This window comes from Triplophysa dalaica, chromosome 15 (assembly GCF_015846415.1).
Source record: "Triplophysa dalaica isolate WHDGS20190420 chromosome 15, ASM1584641v1, whole genome shotgun sequence".
NCBI classification, from domain to species: Eukaryota; Metazoa; Chordata; class Actinopteri; order Cypriniformes; family Nemacheilidae; genus Triplophysa; species Triplophysa dalaica.
In genome coordinates this window covers 6,298,565-6,317,822 of record NC_079556.1, presented here as the reverse complement: position 1 = coordinate 6,317,822, position 19,258 = coordinate 6,298,565, and the positions used below count along the sequence as shown (strand labels likewise).

Genomic DNA, 19,258 nt, shown 5'->3' with positions numbered 1-19,258 from the left:
ATACTAATTGGAAAATGTATATAATTGTATTATACTATGTAAGTGGCTTTGTGGGCTTAGTCGTGTGATTTTACATAATTCATGTAGCTATAAATACCTTAAATTCATAAGATTCCTCAATGATGATTTCAAGCTTGGCGTGGTCTCCGAGCATTGGCTTTCCCATGTCAGCAATGCGCCGTTCTTCTTCGCCTGTCAGTAGCTCCTCCTCTTCCTGCCCCGCCTCTTTCTCTTCTTCTGAAAATAACAGCACCAATTAGAAAGTGAAAATTAGAACCATAAGATTGTAAGTTTCAATCCCCCTGTGCCGTGCTTCTAAATATTTTTTATCAACTGTTTTGTAGATAATGTAGACTGGGTCAATTTTGAAATGCAGTTTTGTTGAAAGAATTTGGCTCGGTGGGGTAAAATACTTTAAAGATCCCGATCAAAAAGGGCATCTTGGTCAAATTGTGAAAACTGGGCCTATTCTGCATACTTTAAATAAGAGAGCACACACAGTCATTGGCAGAATTCTACTCATTTGAATCATGTGTTACAACTTCAATTGGTCCAGTGGGATTTTCAGGTAAGCAATTGTGTGATGTAAGCGACCCCCTGTTTATGTGCTTGGGTTTAGCACATTCAATTACCCACAATTAAACACACACGCACACACACATCATGAAATGAAAGGGCCATAGGAGATGCAGCAGATGCAGACCCAAAGCCACAGAGGGATGATGAGGTTTGGAAAGGACACAAAATTAAGTTACATTCAAGGAATCCAACCCAATACACATGCAGACGCTGTCGTAGATAGACTAAGGGGAAGGGTTGGAGAAAATTAAAATGCTCTGGGCAGCACCAGTGATTTCAGGCGAAATGTAATTTCAAAACCCTTTCAGTCATCCCACATATCTCTCTCTTTCTCTTACTGTCTATTCTATTCCATATTTCATTTCAGTGCACGAGCTGAGCTGGCATAACTGTTGCACCAACAACGGCAATAGTCATAAAACAATGTTATGATGACAATGTTTCCTAGCTTTGAAGATAGGAACCTCTGCATAAATGAACTGAAATATCTAATGGAATAAATACATCTCAAGCTACAAATGAACCCTAAAGCATTAGCAGAGAAGCTTCACTGTCAGTTTAATGGCAGAATGACTTGCTCCTGTTGCATTAACAGTCTCTCCTTCTCTCGCTCGCTCTGCATCTTGATGATTTATGTTCATCTGTTGCCATTTAATCTGCTCATCTTTATTCTTATAGATGGTCTGTTGTCCTTTTATTGTGAATTACTCTATGTTTTGCTCACTCTTCTGCTGGTTTATGCATTAGATAACAAAATACTAATTTCACCCTTTCTTGCTGTATTTGCTGACAATTTTATCCACAATATACAAACTATGCACAAACCCACCAGGTGACAACATTCAAAGCTCTCTAAACAAAAGCTTAAATATTGTAATCAAGAAATGATAGAAGTACGGACCTTAAAGGTCAAGATGAAATGAAGAGAAACAAACTGACCAATTACTGACTGAAGAACAGCTGAAGAGAAACAAACTGACCAATGACTGACTGAAGAACAGCTCAAGAGAAACAAACTGACCAATGACTTAATGAAGAACAGCTGAAGAGAAACAAACTGACCAATGACTGAATGAAGAACAGCTGAAGAGAAACAAACTGACCAATGACTGACTGAAGAACAGCTGAAGAAAAACAAACTGACCAATGACTGACTGAAAAACAGCTGAAGAGAAACAAACTGACCAATGACTGACTGAAGAACAGCTGAAGAGAAACAAACTGACCAATAACTGAATGAAGAACAGCTGAAGAGAAACAAACTGACCAATGACTGACTGAAGAACAGCTGAAGAGAAACAAACTGACCAATGACTGACTGAAGAACAGCTCAAGAGAAACAAACTGACCAATGACTGACTGAAGAACAGCTAAAGAGAAACAAACTGACCAATGACTGACTGAAGAACAGCTCAAGAGAAACAAACTGACCAATGACTGACTGAAGAACAGCTCAAGAGAAACAAACTGACCAATGACTGACTGAAGAACAGCTAAAGAGAAACAAACTGACCAATGACTGACTGAAGAACAGCTGAAGAGAAACAAACTGACCAATGACTGAATGAAGAACAGCTGAAGAAAAACAAACTGACCAATGACTGACTGAAGAACAGCTCAAGAGAAAAATACTGACCAATGACTGACTGAAGAACAGCTGAAGAGAAACAAACTGACCAATGACTGACTGAAGAACAGCTGAAGAGAAACAAACTGACCAATGACTGACTGAAGAACAGCTAAAGAGAAACAAACTGACCAATGACTGACTGAAGAACAGCTAAAGAGAAACAAACTGACCAATGACTGACTGAAGAAAAGCTAAAGAGAAACAAACTGACCAATGACTGACTGAAGAACAGCTGAAGAGAAACAAACTGACCAATGACTAACTGAAGAAAAGCTGAAGAGAAACAAACTGACCAATGACTGAAGAACAGCTGAAGAGAAACAAACTGACCAACGACTGACTGAAGAACAGCTGAAGAGAAACAAACTGACCAATGACTGATTGAAGAACAGCTCAAGAGAAACAAACTGACCAATAATTGAATGAAGAACAGCTGAAGAGAAACAAACTGACCAATGACTGACTGAAGAACAGCTCAAGAGAAACAAACTGACCAATGACTTAATGAAGAACAGCTGAAGAGAAACAAACTGACCAATGACTGAATGAAGAACAGCTGAAGAGAAACAAACTGACCAATGACTGACTGAAGAACAGCTGAAGAAAAACAAACTGACCAATGACTGACTGAAGAACAGCTGAAGAGAAACAAACTGACCAATGACTGACTGAAGAACAGCTGAAGAGAAACAAACTGACCAATGACTGATTGAAGAACAGCTGAAGAAAAACAAACTGACCAATGACTGACTGAAGAACAGCTGAAGAGAAACAAACTGACCAATGACTTAATGAAGAACAGCTGAAGAGAAACAAACTGACCAATGACTGACTGAAGAACAGCTGAAGAGAAACAAACTGACCAATGACTGACTGAAGAACAGCTGAAGGGAAACAAACTGACCAATGACTGAGTGAAGAACAGCTGAAGAGAAACAAACTGACCAATGACTGACTGAAGAACAGCTGAAGAGAAACAAACTGACCAATGACTGACTGAAGAACAGCTAAAGAGAAACAAACTGACCAATGACTGAATGAAGAACAGCTAAAGAGAAACAAACTGACCAATGACTGACTGAAGAACAGCTAAAGAGAAACAAACTGACCAATGACTGACTGAAGAACAGCTAAAGAGAAACAAACTGACCAATGACTGACAGAAGAACAGCTAAAGAGAAACAAACTGACCAATGACTGAATGAAGAACAGCTAAAGAGAAACAAACTGACCAATGACTGAATGAAGAACAGCTCAAGAGAAACAAACTGACCAATGACTGAATGAAGAACAGCTCAAGAGAAACAAACTGACCAATGACTAACTGAAGAACAGCTAAAGAGAAACAAACTGACCAATGACTGACTGAAGAACAGCTGAAGAGAAACAAACTGACCAATGACTGACTGAAGAACAGCTAAAGAGAAACAAACTGACCAATGACTGACTGAAGAACAGCTAAAGAGAAACAGACTGACCAATGACTGAATGAAGAACAGCTCAAGAGAAACAAACTGACCAATGACTGAATGAAGAACAGCTGAAGAGAAACAAACTGACCAATGACTGACTGAAGAACAGCTGAAGAGAAACAAACTGACCAATGACTGACTGAAGAACAGCTGAAGAAAAACAAACTGACCATTGACTGACTGAAGAACAGCTGAAGAGAAACAAACTGACCAATGACTGACTGAAGAACAGCTGAAGAGAAACAAACTGACCAATGACTGAATGAAGAACAGCTCAAGAGAAACAAACTGACCAATGACTGACTGAAGAACAGCTGAAGAAAAACAAACTGACCAATGACTGACTAAAGAACAGCTCAAGAGAAACAAACTGACCAATGACTGAATGAAGAACAGCTGAAGAGAAACAAACTGACCAATAACTGACTGAAGAACAGCTGAAGAGAAACAAACTGACCAATGACTGACTAAAGAACAGCTGAAGAGAAACAAACTGACCAATGACTGACTGAAGAACAGCTGATGAGAAACAAACTGACCAATGACTGACTGAAGAACAGCTCAAGAGAAACAAACTGACCAATGACTGACTGAAGAACAGCTCAAGAGAAAAAAACTGACCAATAACTGAATGAAGAACAGCTGAAGAGAAACAAACTGACCAATGACTAACTGAAGAACAGCTGAAGAGAAACAAACTGACCAATGACTGACTGAAGAACAGCTGAAGAGAAACAAACTGACCAATGACTGACTGAAGAACAGCTGAAGAGAAACAAACTGACCAATGACTGACTGAAGAACAGCTGAAGAGAAACAAACTGACCAATGACTGACTAAAGAACAGCTGAAGAGAAACAAACTGACCAATAACTGACTGAAGAACAGCTGAAGAGAAACAAACTGACCAATGACTGACTGAAGAACAGCTGAAGAGAAACAAACTGACCAGTGACTGAATGAAGAACTTAACGACTGATATTACCCACATCTCACACCGAGAGGGTGGAGTTTACTGACACTAAACTGTATTAAAAAATGTGTATAATAGATGCTACGCCAAATTAATAAATGTACTGTAAGTATACAGTAAACGTTACATACAAAATAATAAATTAATAAATATTTAATTTCATGAAGAGCTGTATTTTGATGTTCGTGACAGTTAGGGATCACAGATTCGTCTAGGCTAGGGTTTTTTAAACCGGAAACCAGGGACTCCCAGGGGGCCCTCAGAAGACTCTTGGGGGGTCCCCAGAAAATCTCAGGGAAATAAAAAGACCAGACAAACACTTTTCTTGAAAATCTACTGAACATTATAACTGTTTCATTTAGAACTTTCTTGCTGCATGCATACTTCCCATGAATAATTTATGTTTTATCATTACAGTGAGTTTTTCCCACTACATTTCCCTTTATTACACTCACTGGGCTTTGTAAAATAGTCTTTGCAAAGATGCAATGAATATTGCTACAGTACATTTCTACCTTTTTTATTCCGATTTTTCCGTTTAGCTTTATACATCCAAAATTACTACGCTTATTTTAACCCATTTTAGATAAGTATTTTAGGAAGGGGGTCCTCATAAAAGATACATTATGTTTGGGGGTCCCTCGCATCATAAACGTTTGAAAACCCCTGGTCTTGACAACAATGGCCACTTCCGTTTCGCTTTAGTATGTCCCAGTGCGTGCATACAGTCTTGCATCACACTAAAATGTATATACTTTTCCAAACAAAAACAGTACATACTTTAAGGGCATAGTATAAGTAGGCGGGTTGGGACACAGCAAAACTGACCAATGACTGACTGAAAAAAACAGCTGACGAGAAATAAACTGACCAATTACTGACTGAAGAAAAACTGAAAAGGAATAAACTGGCCAATGACTGAATGAAGAACAACTGTAGAGAAAAAGCTGACCAATGACTGACTGAGGAATAACCGAAGAGTGTGAATAATACCTGAATGTGAACAGGAAGTACTCAAATATTAACTGACTAAAGAACAGCTTGTAACATTTCAGCTAATGAGTTGCTCCTGCATTATTTATTGTGGCGTAATAAAGCATTAAAAGAACCCTGATTATACCACGTTAGGGCCTTTCAACCATAACCATAATGTGTTATTAGGTCACTCACTTCTGTAACAAACCACTGTAAATGTAATGAATTGAAATGATGTTCTAGCCACTGAGTGTGAGTGGTGCATGTTCTCATTAAGCATATAACATAAGCTTTAAAAAATGCAAATGTGGATAATTACAAAAAAGAAAGTAAATTAAGCTGTGAATAATGTGGCATCTTAAGTGTAATTTTTTTAATAATTTTTGCATTGTGATAAGTTTGGTAATTGAATGCTGTGTTTTTCATTTATTCTTAAAATAACACATTACCTTATAACATTAAGACTGTGAATCAGGTTCATATGAGGGTGTACGATCAAAATGTGTGTATAAATTGATTTAATTGGTTCAAATCCACTTTTATCGGTTTTGTCCTTGAAAAAATAACTATCATTATATGTATTCAGCTTAACACAGCATATCTTACACATATGCATATGAAAACCTTTCATTTCATTCTCATCCCCCCATCTCTTCTTCTGTCTTGCCTCAACAGAAATCTTCTTCTTTGTTTCATGCAAAGCCAATCAAAGATGTGATTATTCATTATTTCGGAAATGTTTTGCCCATCATTCGAGTGGCATAATCATTTATTTTGTTAATCACTTATGATGTCAGACACTTGAATGGCAAATCATCACTGTGATAATTTATAACCAAGTCCCGCATCCATCAACCTTACATTCTACCTTCTCTCAAATATCTCATAGTCTCTATTTTTATCTATTCTGGATTCTGTTTCGTTCATTCTGAGATGAATCATGTTCTAAACACAACATGACAGCTCTGAGGAAACGGCAAAAACCAAAACCAAATACCAAAAGATAAATATAAATTTGATTAAAAAACATTTGATACACAGCAAACATAAAGGGAAAAAAAGCTGTTCGGTGTGCATTCTGCTTCCTGGAAAATAAATGTTTATCTTAATCGAAGGTGAAACACACTCTAACAACCAGGTCTGTGAAGACAGCTTCCAATCTCGCTCTTTCTCTAAACTCCCCTAAGCTCTCTTCAAATATACATCCAGACTCAATTGCTGGTTCACATTAAAGCTCTCTTTCGGATCCTATAAAAAGCAAAATAATCATTTTATGAGGTATCCTGAGTGCACCCTACATAGTAAAACACAAATCGTTGCTATCCTTCTGAAGTCTGAAGTGTCCCAAATTCACTGCTTTACAGGAAACGTAAAAAGAAAGAGTATTTTTAAAACCATTAAATACTGTGTTGTCAAAGTTGACAAGCACTTTTTAAATACTTTTATTGGTTAGATATCTGCAAATCGCAGTGACAAACATAAAAAGTGACTAATAATAATGATTTATGACCAAAAAATTTAAAACACCAAATATGGAGATACCAGGTTTCAGAAACACAGCAGCAATAAGAAACAGCAAAAAGACCATAAATTAAAGGGGTCATATCATGATACATTTTCCCACTGCCATTTGACATAATAGAAATGTACTGTTAAAATCTAGAAGTTTAATACGGCAAAAAAATGGGTCATTTCGAAATATGCATCATGTTTGTGACATCACAACCATGAGCACATGACCATAAGACTATTCAGCCCACCCAGTCATGGTAAAGCAGTAAAAAAGAGGTAGGCTGAAGATGGGATGAACACCAGATACAACAGAAGCAAATACTATTACTCTAGTTGGCACATAACTAAGCACATGAGTAAAATACAATCTGGCAAACATACAGGCAATAAGAAAGCGAGGCAGTTATAGAAAAGGCTCATAAGTGGACATCAAGGAAAATGTAGGATACGACCACTTTAATTTACATTTCATTGTGTGGGTGGTTTTATAAGTAGGAACACCAGCGAAACCAAAGAAACATCATTAGATCAGTAAGACAGCACATGGACATCAGGAGAGAGAGAAAAAGAGGGTCAGACTCCCTCACAGAAAGTTTAAAGTGAAGCAGAAACTGTGAGAGGGCGAGAGCGAAACCTCTGTATTCTGTCCATCCTCTCCTCCTCCACAATGGCGTCTGTAGCTCTACGTAAAAGCTGCATTGCTTATTGTATTCCTCTCGATCGAGAACCCTGACTGTTAACGTCTTCCTGCAGAAACAAGACAACAGGCGGGGGGTTGGAATAATGCATGCATGGTACACACTCACTCACACATACACACACATGCTCGGGGGCCCAGCCAAAGGGCAGAGGATGGTGCAGTTTGGCCTGTAGGTGATCTCGACGACGATGGGGAGAAGAGAGGGAATCAGTGTGTGTACGTGTGTTGGTTTCCTCTGCAGGCTCAGGCGACACCCCCACCTTTCTTCTCATTGGTCTCTTCGAGCTGAGGCTCTCCGATCTCCAGGAAGAAGCTCTTGTTCTTCTCGTATTCTTCGTCATCAATTATCCTGACTTTTATCGTTTTGCTGGAGAGGGCAGGAGAGAAAGAGAGATAGAGGAGGAACACAATGAGGAAAAGGCAGATCAAGGGGAAAAGATGAAAGATTAAAAGCATGCTGTCATGCACAGGCAGATTGTTGTATGAGAGAGAGAGAGAGAGAGAGAGAGAGAAGCCTCAAGCCTGGTTGTAAATACACAAAAGTAGAAACAAGATTATAACCTGTGTATCTTATATTTCAGACACATATGCGCAAACACGCAAACTATTGTCAAAATGTTCTACCTCAGCAGTCATGACTACACCCACAGCACATCACACTGGCTTTATATCAAAAAGTGTCGAATCTTATACATAATTTATGAAATAAACACAATTAATCCAGCTGCGTGTGTATCGCAATCATCAATCTTGGCTTTCCACGATTATAAAAATAAAATAATAATGGTGAAATGATTTTTGCAACAATCTACAGCGGCACAGCTTTTTTGCATTTATTTTTTATTTGTTTTTCAGTTGAATTCAAGCATTTTATGCTGTTTAAAATGTCAGTAATCACGAGAAATCATGTTAAATAATCGTCTGTGTTTGTTTATCGGTCTGCCTAGGGCATACTAATAAAAACATTTATATTTTAACACATTTATATTCCTATAAACTTATATTCATACTTTTTGTATATTATTGTATTAAATAAACAACTTGTTTAATTTTATTGTATGTTAATTGCATTAAATAAACATTTTGTTGAATAGGTTGTGTAACTTTGTCGCAATTAAGTTTAGCCAAGTACTTTAATGAATTTTATTTGCTATTTCATTGGTTTGTTTTCAGAAATAATCTACAGGGAGTCTGTTCTTTACAGATTTGTGTCAAAAGTTAAGTTTGGGTCACAAAAGCGTGCATGTGCAGAAACGTTTGTTTATGTTGTTGTTTTAAAACCGTCTTTATTATAATTTTGTAAGCTTTATTAGAAATTTCATCATTTTCCATAAAACAGCAATAAAAACAATTCAATCCATTAATTTCCTTATCAATTCAAAATTCATACTTGCTGTCCACAAACACAAAACTCTACTTTCTCAAGACACAAGCTATAGCAGGACCAAAAAAATCACAAGAAATAAGAAGGAAAAAAAAGCGAGAGAAAGACAGAACATAAGAGTTATCTTAAGAGTCTAACTGCTGGCATATGCTGCGGTGTTAATAAACACTTTCTTTCGTTCGTTCTTTCTTTCCCTCTCTCTTCTTCTCATATTTCTCATAAGACAATTTCATGTTCCTTCCATCCAGCTGGTTGTCACAGAAACGCAGTGTTGTGCTCCTCTAGAGAACACAGATTGTTTCCACACGCATTACACACACTGGAAGGTGCAGTACGCCGTGTGTGGGAATGACCCTCTTCACATCTCATCTGAATGTGGGTTTGGTTCAGCTGAGGTCATGCTAGCACGCTGATGCTACAAAAGTAATGGAACAGCCTTCGCGCGCACACACAAAGGTTTAACAATTGCAGAATGTGCAGTTTGTGTGGACATTTAGGGACATTGTTTTGTACATCTGTAACATGTCTGATGTGTAGACACATTTGTCGCCTGTTATTAATGGACGTTTGTTTCACTGCTCCTCTTTATCTCTCTTGCTCTCATTCCAAATGGAATCATAAGTATAACTGTATAAGACAAAGGCTATTGAAACTGACGGAAAACAAAGTGCTTTTTGTGAGAGTTTGTGTTTTGTAGATTAGAAATGTAGAACTGTAAACAGACTCTGCATACAAGTTTAGCTCAATGCTCACAGCAGACATGAGAATCCGATATGAAGACACACACTTGGGAGTCCTGTGCATTATTCCAGTGCAATATTTCTTTACAATCTGAAAGATGATAGTGGCTGTATGTTGGCGAGTGCGCTGCTTTCCGAGGTCTCCTCTGAGAGCGCTCATCTCTCTTTAGCTGCTCATATTCGAGCCTGCAGGATGTCAAAGTGCGCTTTAGACTAAGGCAAACAAGCAAGGGCTTGTGGGTTATGCCCGGGGTCTTGAACCTCTGATCAGGACATTATATAAAGCCGCTTGAATTCATGTCTGACCAGAAGCAGAGCGTGAGATAAGACCCTCACACACACGGAGGGTAAAAATGCAGCAGGGTGCACACACGCACGATTTTATATAATGTGTTCATTAGAATATCTGCATTGCAGTAACATTAAATGGAACAGCGCTGAAAACACACACACACACACACATGCAGTAATAATAACAAGTTGCGCATATTTACTCTACATACTCATATGGTGCAATCCTACCAAGGACGCCCCCAAAAGGATGTTTCATGAACTTTAGTTCACTTATAGCTAAGTACACACACACAAACACACACTCATGCTGCAGTGCCTCCATCTCTGATCCCTCCCTGCTGCTGCATTACAGCGCGTTAGTGACTGCAGTGATCTCAGTTCACCTCTTGAGGCTGATCCAAGATCAGTGAAGTGAATGATGCTCAGATCAAGTATAGGAGGTTTGGGTCAGTGCAGTTAGGTTGGAATGAGATACAGACCCGTTAGTTAAATGTCTAGGATTACAAACACATACACACACTGTTTGATTTACAGTGGCCAGAAACATTTGCCTGCAATTAGATCTGTGCCAAGCAACCTTGAAAAAAGGCCAAAATAGAGCCACTTTTCAACCGCTATTACCAGGGCCACATTACACTGTGTGTAAAAGAAAGAGAGTGAGAGAGCACGAGAGCATAAAGTAACTAATGCAATCTCTTTAAAATTCAGATCGTGTCTGCTCGTCACGAAGAGGAGCCACACCAAATCAATACGGGCTGACTTTTGCATGCATGTATACTGTATGCGCACAGTAGATGTCAATGTTTAGAGTAAATATGTGGCATTTATTCTTTTTTCGATTTGTGTGGAAAGCAAATGGGATAACGTGAAAAATAAATGATTGAATTAAACCAAATAAAAATTCATGTGCGAATTTGTCAATGACACGATCAAATCATCTTTCACGTGTGTGTGTTTGTGTGCATTCACCTTCTGACCTTTTTTTATGACATATTTGTATGTAAGCTCAAATACATTTGTTTTACAGAACTTAAAGCCATGTGAAACACACACACAGTGCAGGTATTGATTGATGTGTAAACCAGTGGGGGGAAATGAGAGCTTTCTGTAGGGACCTGCTGGTAAATAATGGATGGAGAAAGGAAGAGAGAGTGGGAAGAAAATAAAATATATGTATGTGTATTTATATATATACGATATAGTAAAAGAAAGAAATATATGTATTATAAATACATTATACATTATGTACATATATGTATATACATTCTTTTTAAGTCAAGCAACTGAGTGCAAAACAGCAACTAGATTTCTATTTTAAGACTCATTTAAAACTTTTCCTTCTTTTTTCTTTGTCAATTCTTTCTTTGCTTCGGTTCACTTTATCTGCTCAGTTCTATGTTACAGGTCAAGGTGAATCCAAACTGAATTAAAGATTTTTGTTCTTGACACATTTTCTCAAGTCTAAACTGTCACAAGAGACAGAACTGACATGAGGACCCAATTTCACTTTAAAAGCTTCGGTGCTTCTATCTGTTGGTATCTGGCTCACCCCGCCTCTCTCTCTCTCTCGGGTTAGTTTTGATGGGCAGGTCTTAAGTGAGACAGTTAATTAGATTAATGGTAACTATCTACGTGCCTCAGGAGACTAATGTGTGCTTCTGTGTTTGTGCGTGCGTGTGTGTTCACTCTGTGCATCTTTGAAAACTGCTTAGTGAAAGCATTTTAATATTCATGAACTTTGTTTAGCTAATCATTAATAATATATTAATTGAAAGAGCTGCAGTGCTTTCAGTTGGAAGGGCGGAGACACATTTCCACATGGCAGGGATCCACACATTCACGCTAACACATACGGGGAACACCAGCGGAACACAAAAGCTGTCTTCATGACCTTCACTGCATCTCTTGTCTCTCTCTGTTTATTTACAGCCCTGTGCTGGTCTCTACACCATTCTGTTCACTTTCCTCCAGCAGGACGATTTAAATCAAGCGCTGCTGGAACCCCAACAACACTGTCTGCCATTCTGACAAGAAAGAAAGAAATAAAGAGAGAGAGAAAGCTCATCCCATGACCATGAACACACACACAGACACAAGCACACACACAGTATATTCCCTGCTGGGCTCTCTGGATGCCCATATAAGGTTGTTTCCCTCAGCACTGACCTCCTGACCTCTCCTCCTCTAAAGATCCCACGTACATCAGCCTCACTGTCACCGTAGCAACGGCGGGTACCCCTAGAGTAAGTGCTTCAGAACCGACTCTCCATATATAACAGAGCTGCTTGACGTGTGTGTGTGTGTGTGTGTGTTTGTTCCTTCTTAACAGATATCACTGGATCAGGTTGTTGGATTTTCAGCTGTTTTAAATGATATTTTGCTGTAGATATGATTTCACTCCACACACGTCTACTTATCTTACAAGACACATTATGTAACACACTTTAATTTGTATTACTATAATCCAGCCTGTAGATTTTGTCCCCAAAGCACAAAGATTGAATTTTGAAATGTTCCACTACATTTATGAGGGCATTTTCAGAAATGGTCTCTCATAAATGTCACCAAACCTTTACAGAAGCACTCCTACATCTGATGTCAGGCAAACAAAATACCACAAAAGAAAGTTATCATACTTTCAAAAAAGGTCAAATAACAGCCATCTCCTTCACTCGCTTTCATCTCTCAATTTCTGGGAAGAGCCTTGCTATCCACTTCTCCTCTGATTACTGTTTACTTACAGAGCTGCATATTTCATACGGACACGCACTCTTAACAGAGACCTCAAGCTACTCATCACACAGCGGAGGTTAAAGTCAAGACAAACTGACAGCACACAAATCAGAGGGACAGAGACTGCCGTCCCACCAGATCATTATCCATCTAATTTCCCAACCATTCAGCTCAGATCCAGAACAGATGAAGCACATCAGCTCCAGCCCGCAGCTCTAGTGGCCCCTTTCCAACCCATCGCTCCTGTCAGCACCGACGACACCCAGAAGCTTGTCTCGTGTTCACCTCAAGTCACGTCAGCACCTGACAAACGATGCCGTACCTCTTCTGGGAAGTAATGATTGCACGAATTGAAGTAAAGATAATTTGATTTGTCAGACAAGTGCAAGGCAAGCATAACCGCTCAAGATAAATTTCTAGTAGTTAGCGGTGTTAATAATGGCGTACAAGAGGATACTGACAGACCTGGACACCCCGAGGCCAGCTTGTACTCCGTTCTATTGATAGCAATAGATCCAGTCATTCTGAATAACAGTACAAATGAAGTTTAACGGAGGATTGTGACCTACCATAGCAGAACAATTTAACTTGGTAAAACTTGGTTTTATAATTCTTGTAAAAGCAGCAATGTGTCTGTATTTTGGACTTTCAAATAAAAAGATCTAAACATCTACAAAACAAGATATACCTTTTAAAGAAATACTTTTTTTTTACTGTAAATATGTGCTTGTAGACACATCAGGGTTGCCAAGTCGAGGGTTTCTGAGCAAAATTTGGCTACTTTTAAATGGTTGCCATGGGTTATTTTTACAGTATTCCATGGGTTAGACGTCGTATATATCAGTCGTTTTTGTATGAAAGTATGAGTTTAGGATATGAAGTTTTTCATTAAAACAGACTACGTTAATGATCAAAAATAGTGTGTAATGCTACAGTTACTATAAAATATGTATTTTAAAGATACAATGTCTCCTTTTTTTGGAGAATCTTTTGATAGAAATGCCATATAATATACGTATTAAGACCTTACATAATAAAGCGTTACATTATTTTTACCTTAGAAGTACTGTGTCAGCCACCGTAGTGCTTCGAAAATGAGGGGTGAGTGGTAGAGCGAGCCGTAGCAATTCACAATCTCACCACTAGATGCTGCTAAATTTGATAGAGTGGACCTTTAGATGTTAGCATTTCATTTTGAGTTTTGGATAATTTTAAAACAGCCATTGGACTGAATTGTTAAGCAGATATGGCAACCTCAAAGCACGTTTTTAATCAAATCTATGCTAGAAAGAAAAAAAAACGCACAAATGTCGCGATTGTGAAAGACTGAAAGTGTAGTTTAAAGGCACAGAGCTCAAGTATTATTATGAAAGAGCTGAGATCGACAAACCTCTTACGACACCTCTCATCTCATTGGCTTTCCGCCTGACTGATGTCAAAGGTCACGCGGTGAGAGCCGCAGAGGGAGAAGGTTTTTATCGCCCCACTGTATATGCAAATAACTGCAACGGGGTAATTAAAATCTCCATTTAATGAAGTCATGCTTGGACAGGGATTTAGAGCAGAGGGAGGGAGAGAGGTACATCAAAAAAAAAAAGAAAGAAAGCTTCCACTGATTCTGCAAAAGCTTGTGGTGATCTACTTTGTTGAAAAATGATGACATCAAAAGACATCACTGAGGTTAGTGGATGTGGCAAAACCTCATGGGATTGAATACAGGTGGGGTAAATCCTAGAGATCACTGTGACCTTGACACTTGATTCCAGGTCGCACTACTATGGATGGTTATGAGTTTTATTTTCATGCTGGTTTATGCCGGTGGGGCAGCACAGGTTTGTATTTGCATTGTCAGAATACATCGCTGATGCCTGTCAGTTGAGAAACATGCTGTTTGCCCACATAATGGCATCGAACAGCAGGGGGTAATTGCCAAAGCTAACCAGCCAAACCTTGACCAGCTGGTTGGCAGCCATTGAAGCACCATTATAGGGACTCCTGCTCTCTGTGCACTTCGGGTAAAACCGTCTTCTAAATGGTAAGTAATGGCATGCTGCAATACATGCAAAAGCAGTTAATTTATAATAAATAGCTTATGTTAATCAGGTCAACAGTTCAACACTTCCATCAACAAATCACAATCTTTCCTCTTTACACACCAGCAGGCACATCAAACCTCCTTCAGAAAAATCTGCCCTGTAACCAAAGATCTTGAACTTGCTGAAGGTTGAGGGTTAGCTGTCGATCAACGTTCCATAAGGGACAAAGCCAATCAGATGTTGATGTCATAGCGCTGTTTGTTTCCCAAAGGTTCTGTGAAGTCATGGCAACAGTGCTGTTTTGAGGAATTTTAAAACATCTCTCCAAAAGTGTAATTGTTCCCTCTATCGTTCTTCTCGACTGACATCTTTCACTAACCCATTCCTCTCCTCTCTTCCAGTCACTCTATCACTTTGTTTGCCGCATCTGTTACTGTAACATCCGCCCACACACGCACGCACAAATGCACACACGGCTATTACTCATAGAGCAACACACATCACTATTACTCATACACTCAGACACACAAATGCATTACAAGAGCTTGTGTCAGTTTTTTCATTTCAAAAGGTTGTCTGAAAAAGCCAAAGAAGCTCTCAAGAGAGAGAAAAATAAAAGAAGAGGACAACTGGAATAAAACAGTTTCAATGTCATCTGCAAAAAGACATGTCTCCTCATATACAATACATACATACAAACCACTCTAAAATGTGACAAATATATTCAATGACCAGTTCATCTCAAAATTAACATTTTGTCATAAAAAAATCACTCTTTTCACGCCAAACGTGAATTAAGCGTTTTGCGCAGTCATTTACATACAGAGTCAATGCAGAGACACATATAGACGGTGCGAATGATGCAAATCGGCGGCACGATTGCAGCGAACGTGTGTCAATCGCTTCTTCCACGAAGGTTGAAAATTTTTGTGAGATCGAATTTGTGCATTGAACCCAGCCTTAACCCTTGTGTCGCTCCAAACCAGCATTTCTTTTCTGTAGAGCACAGGAAACATTTCTTTTGAACATAAATAAATGGGAAAACGGGGAGATTTTTTGTCAAAAATACATATTGTATATTGGAAGCAAGAAGTAAGATTTGAAAGCTACGGCAAAAGGAAATAATAACTTACAACTCGTTCTCACACAAAGACAGGCCTCAGAAGAATACAGTAAAGTGCAATACGCAATTTTTTACAGCATCAACATACATATATATATTTTGAGTGCCCCAGTATCCATTCAGTCTCATTGTATTTCATTTCTCTCCTCTTGTGTTCCATAGAGTAAAGAAAATGAAATATATTTTATATATACTGTATGATAAAATAAAAACAACAGGATGAGCAAATTACATTTTTATTCTTTATATCTATTTTCTAATAAAAACAAAAGCATGACAGCATTTATATCATTTCTAATCCAATTAAAACGGTGGTAAATGGTCAAGCATTGGCTATTGTCCAATAAATCAACAGAGAGATATATTGATTGCGTAATGACCATTTTCGTTCAGGTCCTAAAATGACTGCAAGCTATACAAAACCTCCTATCTAAAGAGTAAATCATAGTGGTCACGACAAGCAGGGTTTTGATGCTCTCTCTCTCTCTCCCTATGCAGAATGAATGACCTCTCCAGGTATTTTAGAAGCAGGTAATTCCTGACCTTTGACTTTTGAGAAATGATCTATTCAGCAGCTGTTTCTTTCCCTTAACGCATGATAGGGTACTAGCCCATGGAACAGGGCAAAAGAAGGATGACAGAGAAAGAGAGGGGTGAGGTACTGTAATAGCCGTAGGAGTTAGAGAGCTTCACTGGAGCGGGCTTTCAAAGAGAAAGAAAAGAAGAAAGAAGAAAGGTAAAGGGAAGGTTCTCAGCTGGAAAATGAAGCCGAAGAAACAGTTTTGCAGTTTCAATAGAGCTCCAGTGAAGGTCTAATCAATCGTTCAGAACTGGAAAAAAAAACATAGCAACCTTTTGGGCCATGTGTGTGTGTGTACAGGTCTGGTACTAAAATGTCTTCAGAAACACATCAAAAACTATATCACTAATACTATTATGATTATTATTATACTAGAATTTAAAGCAATAGTGATATTTTAAAGGTCCAATGTGTAATGGAGTATCTCTTGACGGAAATGCAATGTCAATGTCTTCAGAGGTGTATAAAGACCTAACATAATGAAGCGTTATATTTTTATAACCATTGCATTAGCTATTTCTATCTACATACACCACAGGAATTCACCATAGCCCTAAACGGAGAAACTGCACTACAGAGTGTTTCGTAAACATGTTATCTCCTTTGGCAAAGAAGGGAAAACATGACAACATCTTAGTTCTGTGTCACCCACCATACCGCTTTGAAAGGAGGAGGGGGAGTGAGCCATTGATTGCAATTCACAACCTCACCACTAGATGCCACTAAATTTCATACACTGGACCTTCAAGTGCTTCTCAATATTTAAAAAAATCAGCATATCATCCAAATGATGTTTTCCTACAAATTATTACTAATATGTTTTTGTGGGGGTTTTGATTAAGAATAACTAACAGCAACTATTACGGCGAAAAGCAGATGAAAAAATCTGCATGTTTTTTAAACTCATACTTCAACTAAAGTCAGACCTCGATAACACTCTCCGGTCGGCTGCACAGCGATTCTACACATGAGTAACAACTAATCAAAGGCAGAAGAGCACAAACAAGTATGTCAATGTGAGCACAAACCGAAATGTCCACAAATGTGGCTAAATTTCTTACAGGCCCCAAAACTAGTCTGTATTTAACACATTCCAACAATTTCCACCTCAACCACCCACTCGGCCAAAACATAACAGGTAAGGAATAAAAACAGCTATGTGTGTGTGTCATTCCCAGGGTGTTTGACTTGATCCAGATGATTGACAGATGGCTTTGGTTGCCAATCTGTCTCTAGTAGAGGCTTGTAAAGGCAGCCCTGACCTCTTCTGAAGCTCTGGTGCATGTGTGTGTGTTTAAAGGTGAGTCTGTGTCCGTTTATGTCAATATTACAAGGGAAGGAGCCCAGCTGTGTGTTTATAGTCCAGGAGTGAGACTATCATCGCTGGCACACAAACCCTTTAGGACGGATTAGTGTCTTTCTATGTCCATCCTGCTGTGCTCAGTCAAACATCCTTTAGGGCTCATTAGTCTCAGCTTATGTCCATGCGGCTGTCACTTTCACCTCACATCCACCAAACACAATGGCCGCATCCCAAATTCTAATACATACTCTACATAATGTACATACTAAGCTGACGTTAGGAAATGCTTTTGAGTGTTTTACAATGGCACTACATTTTAAACAAAACCATTTGTGACATATATGAATATGAATATATGTCATCTATTTTATACTTAAATCTGTAGCTTTTGGGGTTATAAATAAACACAAATATATGAATATGCAAGTATGCAAAATAGTGATCAAAATGGTCTCCTTTGCAATGGTAAGATTATAATAGTGATTTATTTTTGAGCTGTACGGAACAATTTGTCAAGTAATTTCATTTCGTCATCATTTGAATTGATGTCGTTGTTTTATAATGCAAAGACAGATGGCGATAGAGAGGCAAAAGTTAGGGATTGCAGAGTTAAACATTTAATGTGTGATTTTCCCCCCAAAGATAAAATATATCATACTCTACAAGCTTAATATGCATGTACAACTACAGTAAGGATTTTTGCGCAAAATACGACTGTCACAATATAAATTATTCACTTTGCGGTTACAGTTGCCAAAAGAAGTCACCATGATATTATAATGACATCTATTCACTCAAGGGTATTACACACAGTTTCAGCCCTAATCTTGAGTAGTATTGCATACTTTATATCTTCAAAGAGTATTTGGTTTATCACATATATAAAAGACAGATACAGCTGTACGATAAAAGACAGATACAGCTGTACGATCTTTTGTACGGATTCGTACGGAGGTTACACTGCGCTGAACTAAAGCACAAGTACACAGTACATCATCGCATTATCACTGCATAAGTGTTGATTCACTATAAGTTTGTTGTGTTTACGTTATGCATGTACACGCCGATAGCTGACAAAACACAGAGATTTGACATAGCATTTTACATCGCTTTCAAATGAAAAAATGTAAGGTTATCAATGAGATATGTTGAGAAACAGAGAAAGAGTTTGCAACGACTGTAACAATTGAAATGGGTGAAGACTTCACAACATTATTATTTAAG

At 38.4% G+C, this 19,258-nt stretch overlaps 1 protein-coding gene across 7 annotated transcripts in view; it reads right to left on the bottom strand.

Annotated features, from left to right (window-relative positions):
• slc8a1b (solute carrier family 8 member 1b) overlaps positions 1–19,258 on the bottom strand; it is a 75,022-nt gene that overhangs the window by 13,403 nt on the left and 42,361 nt on the right. For 4 of the 7 annotated variants that reach the window (XM_056767506.1, XM_056767503.1, XM_056767504.1 and 1 more), the window contains exons 3-4: positions 7,776–7,888; positions 98–237 (exon numbers count right to left, since the gene is read on the bottom strand). In XM_056767506.1, the coding sequence (XP_056623484.1) occupies positions 98–237; positions 7,776–7,888 (253 nt within the window). Of the gene's footprint in view, positions 1–97; positions 238–7,775; positions 7,889–8,101; positions 8,209–19,258 lie in introns of all 7 variants that reach the window. The other 3 variants (XM_056767508.1, XM_056767509.1, XM_056767507.1) reach the window with 3 other exon arrangements.